This window comes from Psittacula echo, assembly GCF_963264785.1.
Source record: "Psittacula echo genome assembly, chromosome: 6".
NCBI lineage: Eukaryota > Metazoa > Chordata > Aves > Psittaciformes > Psittacidae > Psittacula > Psittacula echo.
Window position 1 is genome coordinate 4048598 of NC_137743.1, and position 21467 is coordinate 4070064.

General features: G+C 41.8%; 1 protein-coding gene across 1 annotated transcript; it reads right to left on the minus strand.

Moving 5' to 3' along the window:
• Positions 1-898: 898 nt before the first annotated feature.
• ABRAXAS2 (abraxas 2, BRISC complex subunit) lies at positions 899-21274 on the minus strand. The gene is made up of 9 exons (XM_080621182.1): positions 21176-21274; positions 19906-19996; positions 16611-16647; positions 14089-14155; positions 11688-11878; positions 10847-10966; positions 9489-9573; positions 7376-7490; positions 899-1975 (listed from the first exon to the last, which is right to left on the minus strand). The coding sequence occupies exons 1-9, from the start codon at positions 21245-21247 to the stop codon at positions 1509-1511; spliced, it is 1245 nt and encodes a 414-aa protein (XP_080477308.1). The 5' UTR covers positions 21248-21274; the 3' UTR covers positions 899-1508.
• Positions 21275-21467: the final 193 nt, after the last annotated feature.

Genomic DNA, 21467 nt, shown 5'->3' on the forward strand with positions numbered 1-21467 from the left:
GTTAAACCAGCCCATGAGATGTCTAAAGGTGGAAGCACTCAAGAGAAGAGCGGCAACTCGAACACCTCGGGTTTTCCATCTGCTTGATTTAGTACAGGTAAGGAGAGGCTAATGAACAGACTTGTGCCTACATATACAATCCATACTGACATTGTAGTCTTTTGTAAATCCAATATATTGTGACTTTGAAGCAACCGCTTTGTTGTTCTGGGTGTAAACCAAAGAAGTGGTTATTCACAACCCCCCCCCCAAGCAATAAATGCTTACATGACCTCATCTTAAAATGTGTGGTTTCCTATTGACAGATCAGGGATAGAGTCCAATAATACAAACATCTCAGTGGCACAATTTCACATGTTTTGGGCAACGTTAGCATACAAGCAGTACTTAAATAAAAGTAAGTGCATCCAAACATGAAAGTCTCTAAATATACCACACTTCATTTATCCCAATTTTCTGATAAGAGCTGTAATTCCAATTCAAATAGTCATTTACACATTCCACCCAAAAGAAAAGAGGTAATAAACCCAGGGGACTCTTCAACCAACCGTCTCCTACCCTATCCCCTACGTATTACATAAAATAACTCATCTAGAAGCCTAAATCCAATACTCAGATGCAAACAAAATGCGAGAAGCAGTCTCTGGTGTTTGTAATTTGCAGACTCCTAAGTCCACTCCTGATGGAATTTACTACTTCTCTCAGTCATTTACTCCTGTACGTGCACTCGGTATTGATGCTAAAGTAACAAATGAGACAAGAAATGAGGCTTAGTGTGGCATAAAGTCACTGTAAACCCAGCGGAACCAGAAGAATTCTATTCATGACATTCATTTGGATGATTTATCAGTCGTCCCACCCCCCCAAAAAAAACACCCTTTACAGGAAAAAAGGCAACCATCAGTTGAAGTGAGACACACATTCTGCTAGTAAACAAAGGTGGAAACAAACCCCTTCTCTGTTCAAAGAGCATGCCAATAAAAGAAGGTCGACCACATCTCCTCCTATCCGGCTTCTCAGGATTATCAGAACGTTACTTTGCTTGCAAAGGCCAATTTGGCTTACCATAGAAAGCTATTCTGAAGGCGGCTGATACATGTATTCCCTTTCCAAACTGAAAATTCAAGGCATGATAGTGCAAGAGGTAAGTTTCGATTTGAGAACATTATTTGTAGACTAACTGTGCTTAGTTACTACATCCCAATTTATCGTCTTAAAGAAAATACGGCAACAAAAGCTACAAGATCTCTATAAATCTCATCAGTTTGCCTAAATTTACCAGTACATCCATGAAGCTCATCAGTATTAGTACAACTTGATTATCCTAAGGATTCCATTATAAAACTTGCAAAATGTATCACAAGGTGAATAAACCCTCTAGTGCAAGTCTTCTACATGTTGTGTGCACAGTTAAATCCTGTGTAGTTCATTTCCTCCAGGTTAAATCCCCAAAATCTCTCGAAACAACTGTGAAAAAACAGCGTCGTGGATTTTTAACCCCCTCCCCATCAAATCTGAGATGTTTGAGTGTTCCTGGAGTCACCATCAGGATGTGGTGAAGGTCGGGAATCTCTTGTCTGTGAGTATTCACTGTCAGAGGACTCTGCAGGTTCAAGCAAGTTTTCATAATCACTGTCTTCTGATTCATCAACATTGTCACCAACCGCTCTTTGGGAAGACGGCATGGATGCTCCATTACCAGAATATTTCAATCCTGTGTTTGTGGAAACATAACTGGAAGAACCTACTGCTTGAGGTCGAGGCATAAAAACATTGCTTTCTAGGAGACTGGGACCCACAGTACTTTCTTGATTGCTTGCATTGAAATCGGAATACGGAGGAGGAGGATCGGAGACATCCGGATCTTCAAGCGTGCAGCCTTCCACAGCAAATCCAGTGTAGGACATTCGTGGAACAAACATAGGTTCCAAGTTATCTGTTGGCATCTGCCTGCTTAAAATTGCTTGCTGCATTCCTACAAAAGCAAAGAACATTGGTGTACTTAATGCTTACTTTGCAATATGCTTTACATAATCTAGGTGTAACACAGCACACCCTGCCCTTAGCTGTTCTCTCTCTTGCTGGCTGGTTGCTGTTATTAAATGCTCATCCCCGGCATTGCTTTCAAACTCCAGCACTGGATATTTTCCTCTCAGTCTCCACTATTCATCTTTCACAACTCTGATTTCTGCATTGATGACTACATAAGACACTAACCATCATCTTACATCTTGCTTATTACTAATGACATTGTCCTTTGAGCTTGACAAAGAGTACCTTCCCTAAATTTAGCAGGGCACCCATGACACTCATCAATATTTTCACAACTTCATTATCCCAATGATCCCATTGCAAAACCAAAAGATGGCAGAAAGCAAATAATCTATCCAAGAGCAAGCATGCTACATTTTTATGGGCACAGTCATCCTGTACAGCTCATTTCCTCCAGTTTAACTCCCCTAAAAGCACAGCTACAAGAAGTATCCATAGCTGCTGCTCTTTCTGCCTCATCCTCCCTCTGTATTTCTCTGTTCCTTCTCACATCAAAAAGTAGCTCTGCCAGGACTCACTGTGCTGCTTGTCCTGGTTTCAGCTGGCAGAGTTAATTCTCTTCCTAGTAGCTGGTGCAGTGCTGTGCTTGGGGTTTACTCCGAGAACAATGCTGATAACACACCAATGGTTTAGTTGCTGCTAAGTAGTGCTGACCCTAATCAAGCACTTTTCAGTCTCTCATGCTCTGACAGTGAGGGAGGGCATAAGAAGCTGGGAAGGAGCACAGCCAGGATCTAAGCTAGCCAAAGGGGTATTCCATACCACAGCATGTTATGCCCAGTATAGAAACTGGGGGGAGTTAGTCAGGAGGGGCTGATCACTGCTTGGGGACTAGAATGGGTCAGTGGGTGCTGAGTAACTGTATTGTGCATCACTTGTGATTTAGGTTATAAATGTTCATTTCTCCCTTTTTTTTGTTCCCTATTATTAACAACATTATTATAATTTCTATTATTATTATATTTTACTTTATTTAAATTATTAAACTGTTAAATTTCAATTATTAAACTATTAAAACACACAGGTTTTACCTTCTTCCAATTCTCCTCCTCATCCCACCGGAGGTGGGGTTGAGCAAGTGGCTGTGTGGTACTTATTTGTCAGCTGGGCTTAAACCAGGACACTGCTCCTCCCCACCTGTGTCTTACTCAGGACAGAAAGCTTGTTTCACTTTCAATCAGACCATAATCAGCTTCTGCTGCTGGTACTTTCTCTTACAATGCCTCTTGTGCTCTCATGAGCACCAGCAAAGAAGTTGCTTGTCATCTCCCCTCAAATCAGTATATTAAAAGCTTGCCCTCTCAATATCTGTGATGAGACCACCATGTATCATGCTTACCTTCTGCTAGCATAAAAAAAGTCTATACTCCCATAACTCATGTTTAGATTTCCAATCAGCTAGCTGAGCAAGACTCATCCTTTGAAGCTGTGTTTCTATAGCCCTGGCACAGTGATCCACAATCAGGGCTCTGGCACTAGTGTAACACTGCTATATTGTTCACTGTACCTGGAAAAGCTAGACACCATCACTGATATTTGTTCCCTACGAAAGGCCATACAATATGGGTAACCCCACCACTTCCACATTTTGATTTCTATTTAAGTAATTGTACAGTTAAGACAGTGGCTATAGATATTGTTTTCCACTAAGGACAAGGGCTCTTTCCAATCCATGTGATTTTAACAATTAAAGCAAGAGCAAAAGCCACAGGTATGTGTTGCCTTTAAGGATTTCACAGCACCTCCATGTTTCATAAGGAATAGACAGTAATGTAAGCACTATGAGGGCTAAAAATAAATAGCTGAAGAACCGGTTAAAGAACAACTGCAATGGACTCATCAAGACGAAGCTCCCACAGCTCTGCACCAGAACTATACTCACATTAACCACCTAAATGATGGAATTTAATCAGCACATGCTTATTAAAATTAGATGGCACCATGCTAGTAATAGCTGCAGGTGTATCAGAACAGGAATTTGAGCTTAAATGAGATGATTTAGACAATCATTTCAGGAAGACAAGCACAGGAATAATGAACTGCACGACCTGCAAGATGAGGGACTATGATATCCTTCTGCAGCTTTACTGGTGATTTATGTGTGCTATGAATCTCAACATGCATTAAGTGTGCTCAGCTGCTGAGAAACAGTATTCTTTCAGTAGGTACTGGAATGGTTAGGACTACAACTGCAATACTGCATCTCATTTTGAACAACACAATTTAGTAGGGAAAAGATGGAGGAACTCTATAAAAGAAAAGGACTCGTTAGAGGTCCAGATATTACAAAATGAGAGAGCAGTTTGGGTTGGAATGGACCCCCAAAGGGTACCTAGCCCAAACCCCCTGCAATAAGCAGAGACATTTTCATCTAGATCATGACTTAAGAGGAAAGACTGCAATTAACTGGGATATTATGAGAAGACTGAGGAAGCAGTTTCAGTCTTCAAATGTACGTAAGAGGCTGCTGTGGAAAGGCAAGCAGAAAGCAGCTTGAATTAGAGAAGCATACATTAGACATGAGCAGAAACTTCCTTGTAGGAGGGTTTCTTAAGCACTAGGAGACACTGATGTTTTAGACTGGTTTCTGACTGGTTATTAACCTCCAAACATCTGCCAGAATTGACACCTGTACGTGTAAAGCTGCCCTGCAGATAGGGGATAGACTGACTGCAACACCATACTTACGGAAAAGACAAAAAACAAGGCTGAAGAGTTCCTTTAGTCAAGTCATTCCCTTCAGGAATAAAAATTCCCTCAAGTGGCTACATAACAGCCTCCATTGCTGGTCCACAATATGAGAACTAGGAAGCTTCCTGGCACCTGGGCAGTGCATGGCACTCACATGCTACTACGTACACAAAATCATTTCAGTGATGTGGCAAGTAAAGTCTCAGCTGCCTCTCATGCAGGAGTGTTAAAGTCATAACCTGGTAACCAAAAACTCGGAAGAATAACAAGCTTTCCCACAACACCACCACAGGAATTTGAATCCCTTTCCCTCCAGCTCAGGGAATGATTAAGTGGAACACTTAACTCCCTAAACCCAAGGAACTTGAGAAAAGGGAGAGAACAGAAGGCCAGCTTCAGTACTTAGCTACTCACAGCTAAAAATACTGCAGGGATCCAAGCTGCCTGTTTTCTTGGTTCAGGCCTCTCACGTGATTTTTCTGCTCTGGCATAAATTTTCAGCGCAGCATTTGCATCTTTGCTGGTAGCACCTAGAGGCTAGCACTGACTGCTCTTCCTCCTCCCCCCCCATCTTTTGCCATATGGGCTGGGATCAGCTCCAGTCACACTAAATACCCAGTTCTATTCCTCACTAGCACATGTAGTAGCAGTTCCCTGGCTGTTTCATCTACAGCCAAGCAGGAAACAGCAGTGACTCATGCCACTTCCACCTTTCACATGGGCTGTGGTTGATGCTGCCTCCTCATCTTATCTCTGAGGTTCAGAGGAGGAAGAACCTGGGCTGACAGGTCAAACTCTGCTCTGAAATGCTCATGTGGTAACAGGAGAAAATAGCCAGTTACAGCAGCAGAGGGGCCTATTACACAGTTGGGTGTTAACAACCATGGGTGTTAACCCATCTTTCAGTCTCAGATATGTCTTTAGATAACAAGATAAACAGATAAAAACTATCTTGTAGCTAAAATGTCAACGGTTATTTGCTTATCGTTTCAACACAAGGAAGAAAGAGGCAGTGTTTGCTAAAGTTACGTGCTTTTTTGCCTACCCTTTGTTGCTATTCTCCGCCTTCAGCCTTCCATTACACTCATAAATTAAAGCAGATCATCAATGCTTCCATGGAAAGGGCCAGGTTCTTCACAAAAACCTATCTACTGCTAAGCAAAAGTCCCTTGAAGCCACATTCCATCTCTAGGAAGGAGGAAGCAACCAGCCAAGTATGTTCACACAACAGGTCCCCCTGATTCAGACAATCATGGAGCAGCAAAAGAGGGTGAATATACATCTATTACTGCCTCTCCCTACCAGTCCTGAATGCATATTAGGAAAACTTGTATTGTTAATACAAAATGCAGAACTAATCCTAATAAACCCATGGATTTTTAATGGGACTTACTTGCTCCATGGAAACTTAAACCCAATCACCTTGATACTAATATAGGTCTTCAAAACACAGCAGGAGTATAATTTCTGCATTCAGACCTTCACTAGAATTACTGCACAGATTGTACTGCCTTGAATAAATTCCTGAATACATATTATGGCAGGGGGGTTGGAACTGGATGATCTTAAGGTCCTTTCCAACCCTAACTATTCTATGATTCTATCTTGAATAAAGAATTACCCAATTCAGCTTCCCCCAACACACTGGCTATAGACAGTGGCTATAAACCTGCAAGAAGGACATTATTTCTATAGTTTCATGGACTTAAAACTACTATAGATTGAAATTCCTACCCATGGTGATATGGTACTTGAAACAGGCAGGTGAATTCCAACACTATTCTGCATTTAAATAGCTTCTTGCACTTTCTAGCAGATAATCCTGAAGATACGAATGACTTCAAAATAGACTTTTGGAAAGATACAGTTTAACATTGAGAAGTGGTGTTTCAAGTGGTGTTTTCTAGTCATGTTCATCACTAAGTCAGCAAATAATGCACAAATGCTAAGTTAGGATTCAGTGACTATGAAGTGGGAGAAAGGGATAAAAATGTAGATGCTCTAAATCAGTGCTGAAAGACCCAACACACCACAAACAGGTACAAGGTCAAAAAGCAGCTAGACAGCACTTGAGACGACCTCTACCAATGTTCATCACTCATGCACTCATTGTCCTTCACCCAGTTTGTCTGGTGTCCAGTAACAGAACTGAACTTTAACTTCATTAATGCTGGGCTCATATTTAGGGATACGAAAAGGGAATAAAGATTTCAAAAAGCCACTGATAGCTGCTGGCCTGTGAACACAGTACCCTGTCTCTATGAAATACTGCAAATGGAATCTCTCCAGTGTTTAGCTTTGCTTTTTCCATTCCTGGCTTTGCTCCACTTTTCCTTTCCTACAACTGATGTTTTCCTCTCTTAGTTCCAGAATTGACTTATTTGTTCTTTCTCTATAGCTCTCTCCTATGTTTAAAGTTTATTCACACTGGATGACTCCTACAGAAACACCTGAAGTACATCCTTTCACACTTCAGTTATCACTCAGTGTAAATCCATCTTATACCCTTCCCAATGTGATTTACTCTTCCTTTTGCTATGAGCTCTCAAGAATACAACTCAAAATAATTCCACAAGATATTTTGGCCTTACAACATCTGCTTCTGAAACAAAAGAAGTAAAAGGCAACTTACGTATTTCTTGTTCCTTTTCGCTCTTCTTTTGTGCGATTTGCCTTTTTAACTTGTCTACTTCAGCTTGAAAAGATTCAACCACACGTTCACTCTTCTCTACATCTATACATACTGCCTAGGAGAAAACATAAAGATATGCAAAGATATTGCAAAAATACAGGAAAGACTTTCATGACCACATTAATAAAGCTATTACCAGACAAAACTCCATTCAAAGCACAAAACTCAGAGCAGGAGTTGACTATATCACAGCATAATACTCAACCTGAAGATGTGTTTCTTCACTGGCTGTTGCCAATTCCCAACTGCTGCACAATACGAAAAGCATTTCCAAATAAGAAGATTTACAGTAAGATCCAAACTTAGCTCTTCCTCCTTAGTGCAAGAGACTTTTTAATACACTGTAGTTAGCACAATAATGATACTATAGTAGCATGATTAAAATGTAGCATAAAGGTGTCTATTTTCTGTACTAGACCAAATTTGGATTGGGGTATGAAAAGTTGACTCAAGACAAGTGTTCCAAGCTCATCTCCTGGCTGATATCTCAGGTAAATAAACAAGACCATGGATTTTCAACAAGATTTCCCTGTACTGGTTGGAAATTGATGTAAAATACTCATAGAAGGAACTAAGTTTAAAAACAGCTCTGGATAACAGTGATTTCTAATCTAAACATGTTATGCTGGAGATTTAGTCTACTATGGAGATAATAGTTTACTTATTGCCTCAGAAATTCAGTACTGGTACATATGATCAGTTTTGAAGAGTACACAACTCTAAAAGCACTGATGTGTCTTAAACCAGTAAATCTCTATTCATTTACAGGTCATCTCCAAAAGGTCACTAGCACTGATCTTACCTACAAAGCTGAAACACATTAACCATGCTTTCTGCTCCATATCTAATTTTTATAGAAGATTATATAAACTCTCCCAAGTAATTCTTGATGAATATCCCATTCCTTATACTAGATATAAGAAAACTTATTTGCAGTCTTGTCACACTGTCTGTGTAACAGTCACTTTAAAGGTAAGAGTTCCTGGAGTTAGCTAACACCTAAGTTACTTTTAAGCCCCGTAAACAATGTAGAGCAGCATGATTTACATGGTGAAATACAACAAGGTCATAGTTTCAACAGGTAGAAGACAACTCCCTGATTGATGTTGCATTTTCCAGACACTAATGCAAACAGCAGCAAGAACATGAAAGGATGTATGTGCTCTTGGCAAAAACAACCTTACAGAATGCCATTAGCTAATGGGACAGACCTCTGACAATAAATGTGCATGCCTCCTGAAGCTGGCACAAAAGCTGTCTGCCTTCCTATTGCGAGTTGCCCACCTTATAAGGCAGGGTAGAAAGTAGCAACTTCCATCAAGAAATAGTAGCTCTCCAGCGCATGAAGGTAAGGGGATGGTTGGAGGAATTACTACCTTGTTCTCTCCTATACGTGCCAACCAGCAAAGCTGGAGCAGAGACACAAATCCCTCCAGGGCAGATGCAAGGGGAAAGCCTGGAAATAAGCTGTGACTACAGCACAATTAGCAGATGTGCGTGCTCCTGAGGGAGCAGAGCTACGCTGCTCTTCACGCAGGACAAGCTGTGAAGTGACAAGCTCACATTTAGTAGATTTGATGCTCCAGGCACTTTCAGATGCTTTGCCACATTTGGAGCAGGATTCACTCATGTTCTACACAAAACATTCACAAGTTTTAACTAACAGATGGAGCTCTTTGCTGCATGCTACATACTAAGAGCCAGGAGTCATTTTTAAACTGAGACAGGCAAGCCTTTAAACCTGTGCAAATCCCCACAGCCTTCAGCAAGGCTTTTCTTCAACACATACCCTTAAAAATAGCTGATGTCTCCCAGAAATCCCTGAGCATTAAATCATTCTCACTTGCAAAAGAGAAAGAATTGGTGCTATTTAGATCAACCACTTCTACAGCAGCCTTTGCAAATGCACACATTAACTAGAACCTGACACATTTCATCATTAGTCAGACATTTTCCTACAGTTCATGATGAATTATGAGCTCTAACCACTCCTGGTTTAGCCAAACAAAAGATGCCACATCCAGAGTGAGCAATATTAACTGAAGGAAGTTACCTGTACTTTTTCCTGAAGTGCATTATAAACCTGATAGATAGCCCTGATGTCCTTCATCACTCCATCTTTGTCAAAAAAGTCAGTACTAAAAAAGAAGCAGAAATCATTAGTCAGAAAAGCCAACACAAGGTTCCAGCTCATGCTGCCTGTGAATATATATATAACTATACATAAAAAATGTATTTTATGTTATATTGCTAAAAAAATACCATACTCTCAAGAACCAAAATCTGGACAGCAGCATATTCAGCACCAAAAATTCCTTCTGGAACAAGGAAGTCCCATTTGATGAGACTGAACTTGTGAAGAAATCTTTAAGCTTGTATAATGTCACTGTTAACAGTCAGAAGAGCTACTTCAATGCTGCATTTAGAATCATAGAATAGTTAGGGTTGGAAAGGACCTTCAGATCATCCAGTTCCAACCCCCCTGCCATGGGCAGGGACACCTCACACTAAACCATGGCACCCAAGGCCTCATCCAACCTGGCCTTGAACACCGCCAAGGATGGAGCATTCACAACCTCCCTGGGCAACCCATTCCAGTGCCTCACCACCCTCACAGTAAAGAATTTCTTCCTTAGATCCAATCTAAACTTCCCCTGTTTCAGTTTGAACCCGTTACCCCTTGTCCTGTCACTACAGTCCCTGATGAAGAGTCCATCCCCAGCATCCTTGTAGGCCCCCTCCAGATACTGGAAGGCTGCTCTGAGGTCTCCACGCAGCTTCTCTTCTCCAGGCTCAACAGCCCCAACTTTCTCAGCCTGTCTTCATACAGGAGGTGCTCCAGCCCCTGATCATCCTCGTGGCCTCCTCTGGACTTGTTCCAACAGTTCCATGTCCTTTTTATGTTGAGGACACCAGAACTGCACACAATGCTCCAAGTGAGGTCTCACGAGAGCAGAGTAGAGGGGCAGGATCACCTCCTTCGACCTGCTGGTCACGCTCCTCTTGATGCAGCCCAGGATACAGTTGCTTTCTGGGCTGAGAGCATTTAGTTAGAATTACTTAAGAAAAACAAGAAGACTTCAACACTCCCAAGTCAGAGTTCAAGTTTTAAACTGAGATTACACACAGAATTCTTTGGAGGGGCTGTGGGTGGAAATAAACCAAGAAACTCCCAACCAGAAGGCCCACAGCACCAACTGGTCATAGGAACTCCACTTTTCAGATCAGTGCACTGAATCCTCTTTGTTCTAAAAAATTCAATTCTAAGCAGGAAAAAAGCACACTAGAACTGACCATTCTCCTCCAGAACTAGTTTTTTTCTGCTTGAAATAGGTATTTGTAGTGGCCTTTGGATGGTACAGAAGGTAGAGCTTGATGCCCGTACTTCATTTGCAAAGGAAAAGTCCTTACCCGTGTTCCTTAATAACTTTGGCATAACTCTGAGAAGTATTTGGCACTGAAGAAACTTTGTATTCCTGTTGACTAGTGTTGCCTAGATTTGGAATAGTAAGTGACACTCTTTGATTATACCTGCAGAGAAAGTGCAGAAAGACTTCTTAATTCATATTCAAAAGATTATTTACAATAACCTTGGTATCATTACCCCACCTCTCTGATGATCACAAGTCATCTACATTTAAAGCTTCTGCATTAGGTTTATTATAAAAGCTGCTAAATATTACAAGCCATGTTCAAAATAACCCCATGATCAGCTCCCTTGAGATGAACCTTCCTCTGTGCCTCTTAAAACCTTTTAATTGTGCATTCAAACTACCACAGATACAAGAGTGAAGCTACAGTCAGGTCTATCATAATAAACATGGTACTGACATCTGATTTCTCTTAAGAATATTTTGTTATTGCTGTTGTCTGAAGATTTAAAAACTGGGAAGAATTTTTGCTTATCCCAAAACTTTGATTTATTACTTGCACAGGAAAAAAAACCTATCAGTCTTAAAATCCCAGAATGACTTGGGTTGGAAAGGACCTTAAATTCATCAAGTTCCAACCCTCTGCCATGGGCAGGGATGCCTCACACTAGACCATGTTGCCCAAGGCTCTGTCCAACCTGGCCTTTGAACACTGCCAGGGATCCCAAACAACTGGACAACAAGACATCACTTGGCAAACACAAAAGCCTTCTTTACGTGTAAAGAGATTGTACAAACTCCAGAATAGTTCAGAGTATAAAGAATAGCAAGAAGAAGCAGAGCAAAATATGAGGATTGGTTCATACACAGAGATCGCTTACCTTCGGTTTGGTCTAAAAAGCACATATTCTAAAGCATGTGTTGAGTTATTTGCAGTGGAAATGAAGCTGAAGAGGAGGAAGACAAGATCAGGCACTCCAAGAATATGGGTCAGCTGTTTATGGATGATGTGTTCTCTATATGACATTTGCTGCTGAGTGTTCCTCCTAAATCTGTACCACCCAATAACGTTCTGTAATGAAGTACATCAGAAATAAAACAAAGTATTAACTGAGAGATACATATTTACCTTCTGATAATGAAGTTGCTGAAACTCTGGTATCATGTGAATTAGCCAATAGCTTTATTACAACAAAATCGGCCTGAATTACTACAGGTTTGCACCTATTAACCTGAAACAAGTGACATCTTATTACAACATGCCTACTTACTGCTCCACCTTACTGTGCTACAAACACCCGAGTGCTATTCAAGATCCCACTTCCAATATCCTTCAACTGTCTCATTTAACAACAAAACCTTGGAGCATCTTCACCTTAGACTCAAGCTGTTTTCACACACAGCAGATGTGGGTTTTCTGTAGCACTACATATTTCAACTGCCTATTCACTTGTATTGATTTGTAAGGCATTTCTAGTGCTTCACAAACACGTTTGCAAACTCATGGCTGCTGATGAAACACATGGGACTAATCTGCTGTGTAAAATAAAATTATCTCATTGTGTATTGAATTGTGAAAGATTCTTATGCAGATCAGATAAGATCCATTCTAATTCCATGATTATATTGTATACAACATGTATTGAGCTCCTTTCCTCCATGCAAATTAACATTTAATTGAAGAGATTAATGAAAACGGGCTCCTCATGAGCAATTTGGGTTAAGAAGTTTCAGGAATAGGTACTATCACGTAGTGATGTATTAAGACTGCATGTGTATATTCAGTGGAATAGAGCAGATTCTACATAGTCTACATCTTGCCAGAGCCTCCCTGCAACGTAGGTTCTACCAAAGTAAAATTCAACTGAAAACTAGTGGGAGACAGTTTCTACTTGTCTTTTGCCTTGTCTCCTGAAATGGGAACTTAATATGGTGTTCTAGAATAGAGTTATGGGGTTACAGAATTCAGGACCTGAGACTGGTAACTCACTCCATCATCAGCCTATAGACATACATGTCTGTATGTATAAATAGACACACAAACCACCTATGTACTCAGCATAAATATGTTAGTATACCCAGAGGAGTTCATTCTGAGAGCACTTGCTGGAAGAAACAGACAAGAAAGAAGCATTACAATCATCAGTGTTGCAGAAGTGGCACAGATTGAGGACTTGCTTCCCTAAAGATCCCTCCTCCTTGTCTGCAAGCAAAAGTGAACAGAAAGTAAAGACTGCAAATGCAATTAGCAATTGAGCAATGCTTTGCATAACGATTCACACAGTAAGCATTCTTACTCAGAGGAGTGAGAGTTACACTTGAGTCACCTGTAGGGGACAGAAACCCCAAGAGTTCGCCATGCCTTGATAGTTTGCTACTACTGAAACACAACCAGCAGTGCTACGAGCAGATGGAATGATGTTGGTTTGCTGCTGCTTGGTAAAAATGAATCGAACAAGAACAAAGGTCTTGTTTTAATCCCCCTTACCTTGTCCTAGCTGTGGCACTAACCAGACCTCATCAGCCAAATTCATGTTACTAGATGCTTTCCTGCTGGGTCTAACAAGGTCCACAAGTTGACATAAACTGAACCATGCAAGTTGTCATCCATCTTTCTACTGGTGGATTCACTCCGCTACCTGAGAAATCACATCTTCAGCCCTCCTCTTTGAGGTATTCGTTCAGAAGAACTTCTGAATCAGTTATTCAGTAAGTAGAAAGACAGTGCATTACCAGTGTGGAAGGAAACCTTGAAAAAGGTTTGACTCTTCTCCACATAACTCCTAAAATTGAATCTTCTTAATACTAGTTGTGCTACTAACAACATACACATGATGTAAAGCTATGACAGCATCTGGCATAACTGATGGAACAGTTTGGCCAGTTTAAACCTGACAGTGCAAAAATAGCAATTATCATCGCAACTCTTTAAAACAAATTATTTAGAGCAGGTTTTCAAGTCAGCTACATCTTGGGTGGTTTCAGCAGCAGAGGACACAATCACTATGCTCCATGTGTAGCTCAGAAATGAGTGGGTTAGTACCAGCCCTTCACTTTTGGAAACACAAGCTTAAATCCTTTGCATTTCTTCAGGGAATTCAGACTGTACCCCCACCTAAGTACCACAAATCCACCAACTGCTGTGCAGAATAAACCTTGGATCAAACTAAACCATTAAATTTGTGAATGAAGGTATTGCTTCTAGAGAGCTACCTTGGTTTTCCAAACCCATCTTCTAGTTACAGGCTCTACCGACCAGAAGGAGGAAAAGATAGAACTTACTTTTCTTCGGTCTTTAAGAATCCTGTCCAAACTCTCCTCATTAACCTTGCCTGCATAGTCATAAAAGCTTGAACCAAAAAGGAAGAGAGAAAGGTAGGTACATAGTTTACATACACACATTATACATAATTTATACTGTTCTTCAAATAGATGACATTCTATACATTACAAAGCAGCTTCTATAGTTTCATCTTTATCAACACAGGTCAGTATTCACACCACCTACTTGGGACATCTGACTGGTGCCACATAGGGCACAGTTAGAAGCCTTGGTTTGAATAGAGACAGTTGCTTACAGAAGAAGGTGCAGAGCATTGCAATGAGATGCATAAGAGTAGCTGGAGCAAAAACTCTAACCACTTTTAAACCACTAGTAACGAAATACAAGAGGCCTGTAATTATTAGGTTTAAAATGCTTTCATTGCACACATTTTTTAGGTGCCCGGTATTTCCCTGGCAGTCCCTACAAGAAGGAGTATGTACATCGTGGACTGTGTCATTTCATTTTGACCAGCATTCTGCTTTGAGAAGGAGGTCTCCCTGCCAAAGAAGAAAGGAAAGCAGAGCCATTTACATGCAGCTACAAATCAATTCCTTGAGCTCCACTCCTGCAATTACATCCACATGACTGGACCCTTGAAGCCAAACCAGTTATCCTGAGGTCAGCAAGAACCCAAAGTATCACCATCTACCCATACAGCTCTGCTTATGAAACCCAGCCCCAACCCTTAAGGTGTTACTCTGAGGCCATGACAGATTTCAGAATTTATAAATCTATTTACACAGACAGGTTTATAAATTCAAGTAGATCACACTTCCTGAGCAAACACCTGAAAACCAGTTCCTCCTTCACTTACCTGCCAAGTCCTCAGTCTCTTTCAAGAGCTGATATCACTAACAGCTAAAGCAGTGCAGGAAAACTCTGGTTTAGAGGTCTATGATGTCAACTCTTGAGTGTGGGTGGTTAAAGAAACACAACAGAAAATCCTAAGCTCAGTACTTGGCTGGTAAATAAGGGTGGAAATAAGATTTGTTCCAAGTTCTTGTGAATCTTAAGGCTGCAATTAATTACTAATTTGAGACACTACATAACATTTGCATAACCTTTTCAATTCATGCTCACGGTATTTATGCATTCCAGTAAGCAGTGCATACCCAATTCTTCCCCTTCTTATGGGATGAACAACTAGTACATAACACCTTCATTTAAGAACTGCACAGAGAAATCAGTCCTTTTAAAATCCTTCCTTCTTATTCAGTTCTCACATGCTGGTAAAAGCACTGGAACCAAGCCTGTTATTCTCAACATCAGCAGTGCCAGCTTACAAGAATAGAGTGGATGAGCATTAGGCCTCCTTAGACTGGCTACACTGAAGTTAAAAGGATGAAGCAGAATGCTCCCAAATCAGCATCTGCTACAACTAACAGAAACCAACAGCCTGTTCTGGTGTTATAAAAGCTCTATGAGCTGTGAGAGTTTCCCCTATGCTCTGAAGTAAATCAATTCATCAGTTTTCTTGTGCAGAAAGCAGGCAGTGAAATACAGACTCCTTCCTCCCTCAGCTCAGTTACTAACAACCAATTTCTTGACTAGGGAGAAGCAGTAAACGTGATGGGGTTTGATATAAGCTGCACAAAGCATCCCTGGGAACCACAAAGAGCCTAGGAGAGCCTGGGATGTTATCTTGATGTGGAGAGTCTCTAGCATTTAAATCACTGGGTTGAGAGTATCCTCTCTGTAATTATCAGACAACAAATGATAGACTGCAGCTTTTCTTTCTAATGCAACCAATGTCAAGCCTAGTATCTAAGGTACTGACTCTTAACTGGTCAGAAATCTCTAAAGAAAGACAAGAGGAGAGTAATTGGACATTCCTTCTACAAAGATGAATTGGGAATCCCTTCTAAAAGGAATTTCTAGACAGCAGTTTAGAAGCCATCACTGTATAACAATGAAGACTCTAGAGAAAAGCTACATGTGAAGAGATGGAAGCTGCTAAACAGAATACAACAGACCTGTATTTAACTTACATTCTAGAGTACAGGAGATCAGAAAGCAGAAGTAACGAGTAAGCTGAAGGTTTCAGAATATTAGTTGGTGCAAGTGAGTACAACTAACTAGAAAGCAGCCTGTTAACCCAGCAAGTTACTAAGGTGGGGGCCAGGCCCAAGCAGAGCTAAGCTAAGACTACAATGATTCAAACTGGTTTTGACATTCACCCTAATTATCAGAGTGAGATGATTTGATCTGACTGCTACTCTATCTCCACTAACTACATGAGGTGGAAGTGCAGAGGGATAGAGAAATAAGCCCACAGATGCCACCTTGGCACCCATTCTAACCTAAGTGCTACTAGAACTATAAACTCGCACTTTTATTGCCAGGGTTGGTGCTATTCACATGTATTTCTGTAATACCATCAGACGAGTAAGCAATGCAATGATAGATACATTTCAAATGCTGATATATTTCAGTCTTTATATTCTGCAGGCACCCCAGGAAGACAACAGAAAATGCTTACCTAAACAGTTTTGAACAAGGCTCATGGTTATGGATTTCTGCAACAAACAAACAAAAAGAGACATATGTCCAAGTGCTGAAGGTAAAGAGGAATTCCAGGGGCAAATCTTGCATGAACCTTCCACATCACAGCTACTGAGCAAATAAACATTTGTGTCAGACCACACGCTGCCCTTAATGTCTCAACAAGACCTGATGACACAGCACCAGACCCGGAAAACAAACTTCTCTTTCTAAGCTGCCATTTTACACAGGGAAATACTTTAACAGTGAGCAAGACAGACACTTTTTCAGATACACCCAAAGGTATCTGAGCCTCAAATACACACCGTGGGTATTATTTTATACTTGTGAGCTCCTCACAAAGGCAATTTATGATTTTTTTCTTTCTGATACACCTTTCCACAACAGTTTACTTGCATTTATATACACTGTTTATGACAACAGCAATGAATAAAAGGGATGGGGAAGGGAATCACTAAAACATTATACACTGGAGTATTTATGAGGCAAAGCAAATAGAATCTGTGATGAGAAAAGGGGCTAAACTTCACTCCAAAACAGCTGCAATTTCTGATGCTGTTATATGAAGATTTAAGAAGTCATTAAAAGGCAGAATATTTTACACTGAAGAGGCTCTAATAAATGCAAATATAATAAAATTAGTAACATGTAATAATGTAATAAAATGTAATAATCCAGAGAATCCCAGACTGGTTTGGATTTGAAGAGACCTTAAAGCTCATCCAGTTCCAACAGGAGCAAAGAGCCAATCCACATCATCTCTTTAACACCAAGCATGTCTTACCGACATTTTGCAGTATTTAGTACTTCTTTTAAGCTCTCTTCTACACTTTTTACCAAATACAGTTTATCATTTATTCCCATTAGTATACCTCAATCACATAACTTTTATCTGAAACTGCATTTGCTCAGCCTGAATAGTACTTCTGTAGCAATATTACTTCAAGCTCTGATATTAGAACCCCACCGGAGTGTTTGGCAACAGCGCTGTGTTCAGACTCTTCCTTCCTGGAGGGTGAGTCAACCACGAGCTGTTCTGAAAGGCAAAGCCTGCTCATCACTGCAGCCTCAGCACAGGCAGAATCACAGCTTCCAGGATCAACAGGATATACACGTGAGTATCTCAGCATATTTAGCCACTGTCAAAACAAGGCCCTGAACACCCATGGCAGGCATATTGCTGAGAAACTGTGTTCCCACTGGCAAGAGCTCCTCATGATGCTGCTGTTGGAGCTACTGACTGACTTTATTTAGTTGTTAGGAAGGAATTCTTCCCTGTGAGGGTGCTGAGGTGCTGGCAACAGAGAGCTCAGAGAAGCTGTGGCTGCCCCATCCCTGGCAGTGTTCAAGGCCAGGCTGGACACAGGGGCTTGGAGCAAGCTGCTCTAGTGGAAGGTGTCCCTGCCCATGGCAGGGGATTGGAACTGCAGGAGCTTTAAGGTCCCTTCCAACACAAACCAGCCTGGGATTCTATGAATTGTTTCTAAGTGCAATCAACCCCACGACTTCCACACTGGCATCCAGGAACCTGTGGAAACAATCTGCTTAACAAAACCAGCAAGTGTAATACTCCAACTTAGACCAGCTCCTTCCAGCAAACACGTTGACTACAACAACTGAGAGTACATAATTGAATCTTGGGTTATTATGTTGGTACACGGACACTGTGCTTTGAAAAACAGGAAGCAAGAAGCCTACTGCTCAGATTGCATGAAGCAGCCATCATTCAACATTTAAGTTTTGCATACTGACTTATTTTTATACACACATATAAAATACAGATGTATTTTTATACACATCTGCTATATATATATAGACATATCTACTCAAACAGCACCACTGAGCTTTGAGACAACAGACACATAAGGATATAAAAACTCATCCATGTCAACGCCACAAAACTGTCAATCCCAGTTCACGAGTGGAACTGGGAATTCAGGAGTTAATGTCAATGGATAAATACTGAAGTGAAAATTTGGTAAACAAAAAACACAAGCAGCAGATCTGCTGGGTCAGAAATTCTGTTACAGACATTAACTGTAACCAGGATGTGACAAGAGTTATCTAACAGGGGAGTAACTTTTAACACCACAAACACTTGGTTTATGAAACCACGCTGAGGCTGCCGGTGGTGACAGGGCTGTATCACACTGCCAACAACAACTCGGAGCAGTTATCACTGAGTCTGGTTTTGTCTGAGCAGAGCAGTCAGCTGCCTGCCCTTATACAAGGCTTTGATAGTGATTACATGCCCACAAAACAAACCCCAGGCTTTTGTGATTTAGCTTAATTGTAACAAGTTGACACTTCACGCTGTCACTTTAGCACCCATGTTTCCTTAGGAATAACTGGAAAAGAAAACTACTGCACCTTTAGGATTCTCGGATCCACAACCATCACTAATTTAAGGTGGCAAGCATCTGGAGATGCAACAGTGTAGTACATACTGTCCATTAGTTCTGCATCAGAATAACACTGCAGTCCATTACAAGCCATTTGTGTATCAGCTCAGTTTTCTGCAGACCCTGCTATGTTAGCTGGAATCAGATCCACACAGCCATGTACACATTCAGGTCTTCGAAGAAAGTATTTTAACATTGTGTGGTATATACGTAAACAGAAAGGGCATTTTCATTCAGGGGGTTCATATTTTCTATAAACCATAGAGCTAAAACCATGCAACAGCTTCTCACTGATGTGTAAAAATATCTACTTCAATGAACAACACAACAGGAAGACCTTAGATCATCTTTTGCTCTTCACAACACCAACAAACCAGCTGCACAGTCCTTGTATTTAGCAATAAACTGCTTGACAATATTCCTTGGTGAACCTTGCTGTGACAGTGCAGGATGTCACCAACCACCAGCCATCCATCCAAACCCTCCCCTGGAAATATGCCCTTTCAGTGGCAGGAAATCAAGTAATGCATTTTTATATTGAGCACATAACTGTATTTAGGGAACTGACTCTAAGAGGCAACTCCCTGAAGAGCCAAAAGGCAAATGAATAATTTCTCCATCACGAAACACAGATAAATGTCTTCAGTGATCTTTTCTCCATAAAAGGAGATGCACAAAACCCTGTATGTAGCAAAGGACTGTTTCCTTTCCTCACATCTCAACCACAAACACACAAATACTGTAGCAAACATGATTCTGAAAGCCTGAAACATCTTGGGCTGGTCTCACAAGTGAAATAATTCTCACTGAATTGTGCTGGATATTGAATAACTGAACTTCTTTAGAATTTCTCAAAGTTCTGTTACTTACCGATCACTTGTAGGAACTCGGTGTTGCTGATCTGTGAATCGCTAATGCTGAAGGTCTCTTCTTGTCTCACCTCTCCCAGCAGAAATCCTTCCTACAGTTTTAAAGGGGAAAACAAAGACTAAAAATAGAGAAGAATCCCACCATCTACATTTGTTTGCTGTAACTTTCTTAGCATTCAATGGAAGAATTAAAACACAGATTGAGTTTGAAATATATCTCTGAGCTGCAGTAGGTATAACCTGTCCTTAGATTTACAGACCGAGTTGCTTATTTACCAACATCCTTTCACAACAGCTTGTCCAAAAGTAGTATTCCACTGAAAGCTTCCATACATAACACAACTTACAGAAGGCAAACACAGGTTATGTAAAGGAGAGCTCTGCCCCCAGACCCAGCTACACAGGCATACACTGGATGAGGAAGACGCCTGAGCATACAGCTCTAGTTGAAGATGTCCCTGCTCATTGCAGGGGGGTTAGATGCGCTAGATGGACTAGATGAGCTTTGAAGGTCCCTTCCAACCCAAACCATTCTGTGATGCACAGCACCACTGCTGCTCTGGACCTTCAAAGCTAATGGGAAGTGGAGTTTACACTACTTATATTTACATCTAGAGATTGAGCTGAACATCGAATAACAGCAGGGATCATAAAACTCAGAAGGTAACTCAAAGCCATCTTTTATTCTCCATCCCACCCAAAATGAAGGAAGAGAGTAAGTGGAAATCAGGTCCTTTTGGCGTAAGCACCGAAACAGAGGTGCATCGTTTCCTGGTGTAGCGATAAGGGAACAAGCTCAGACCGGAGATCTGTCAACTCCACAACAAGATTTAGCTTCCGCACTGTAACCGTGATGCGTTGCCGGTGCTGCAAAGCCAGCGCTCTCCTCACACACACTCACGCCGCTTTCCCACACGCGTTTTCCCGCCTGGAACCGATTCCCTCGTGTGAAACGAGAGCCCCGCGTCCAGCCCAGCGCTGCCACAGCTGAGCAGGGCGGGCCCCGGCGGGTCTGCGAATCACACCCCCAATATCCCACCTCCGAACAGGGGGCAACCGACCCCGCAGCACCTCCGCGGCGATGGGCACCGCTGTGCCACAGGTAACACCAGAGCGGGGCCGCTACCGCCAACCGGTACCCGCGGCTGGGGCCCAACCGGCAGCGGCCCGGCCCGGCAGCGCTGGGAGGAGGATAGGGGATGGAGCCGAGCCCCGTAGCCCCAGAGACGCCCGTCTCGCCGCGCCGAGAAGCGGCAACCCCGGGAACCTACGTGGTCGGCGCTGCTGTTGGCGCTGTAATAGCAGACGGAACTGAACGTGTACCCCGAGATGGAAGCCGCCATGATGAACACCGCCGCCGCCACCACCGCGCCCACAAGCCACAGCGTGCTTGCGGTCCGCTCACTTCCGGCAGCGGCGCGGGGGTTCATGGGAAGTGTAGTCCTGACAGAGACGCTGGGTGCTGGTAACGCTTCCATAGGGGAATGGGTCCGGCTCCGTGCCGCGGGGGTAGAGCTGCGGCTGAAGCCGAACCGGGGCTGGCACCGTGCACACAGTGGTGGG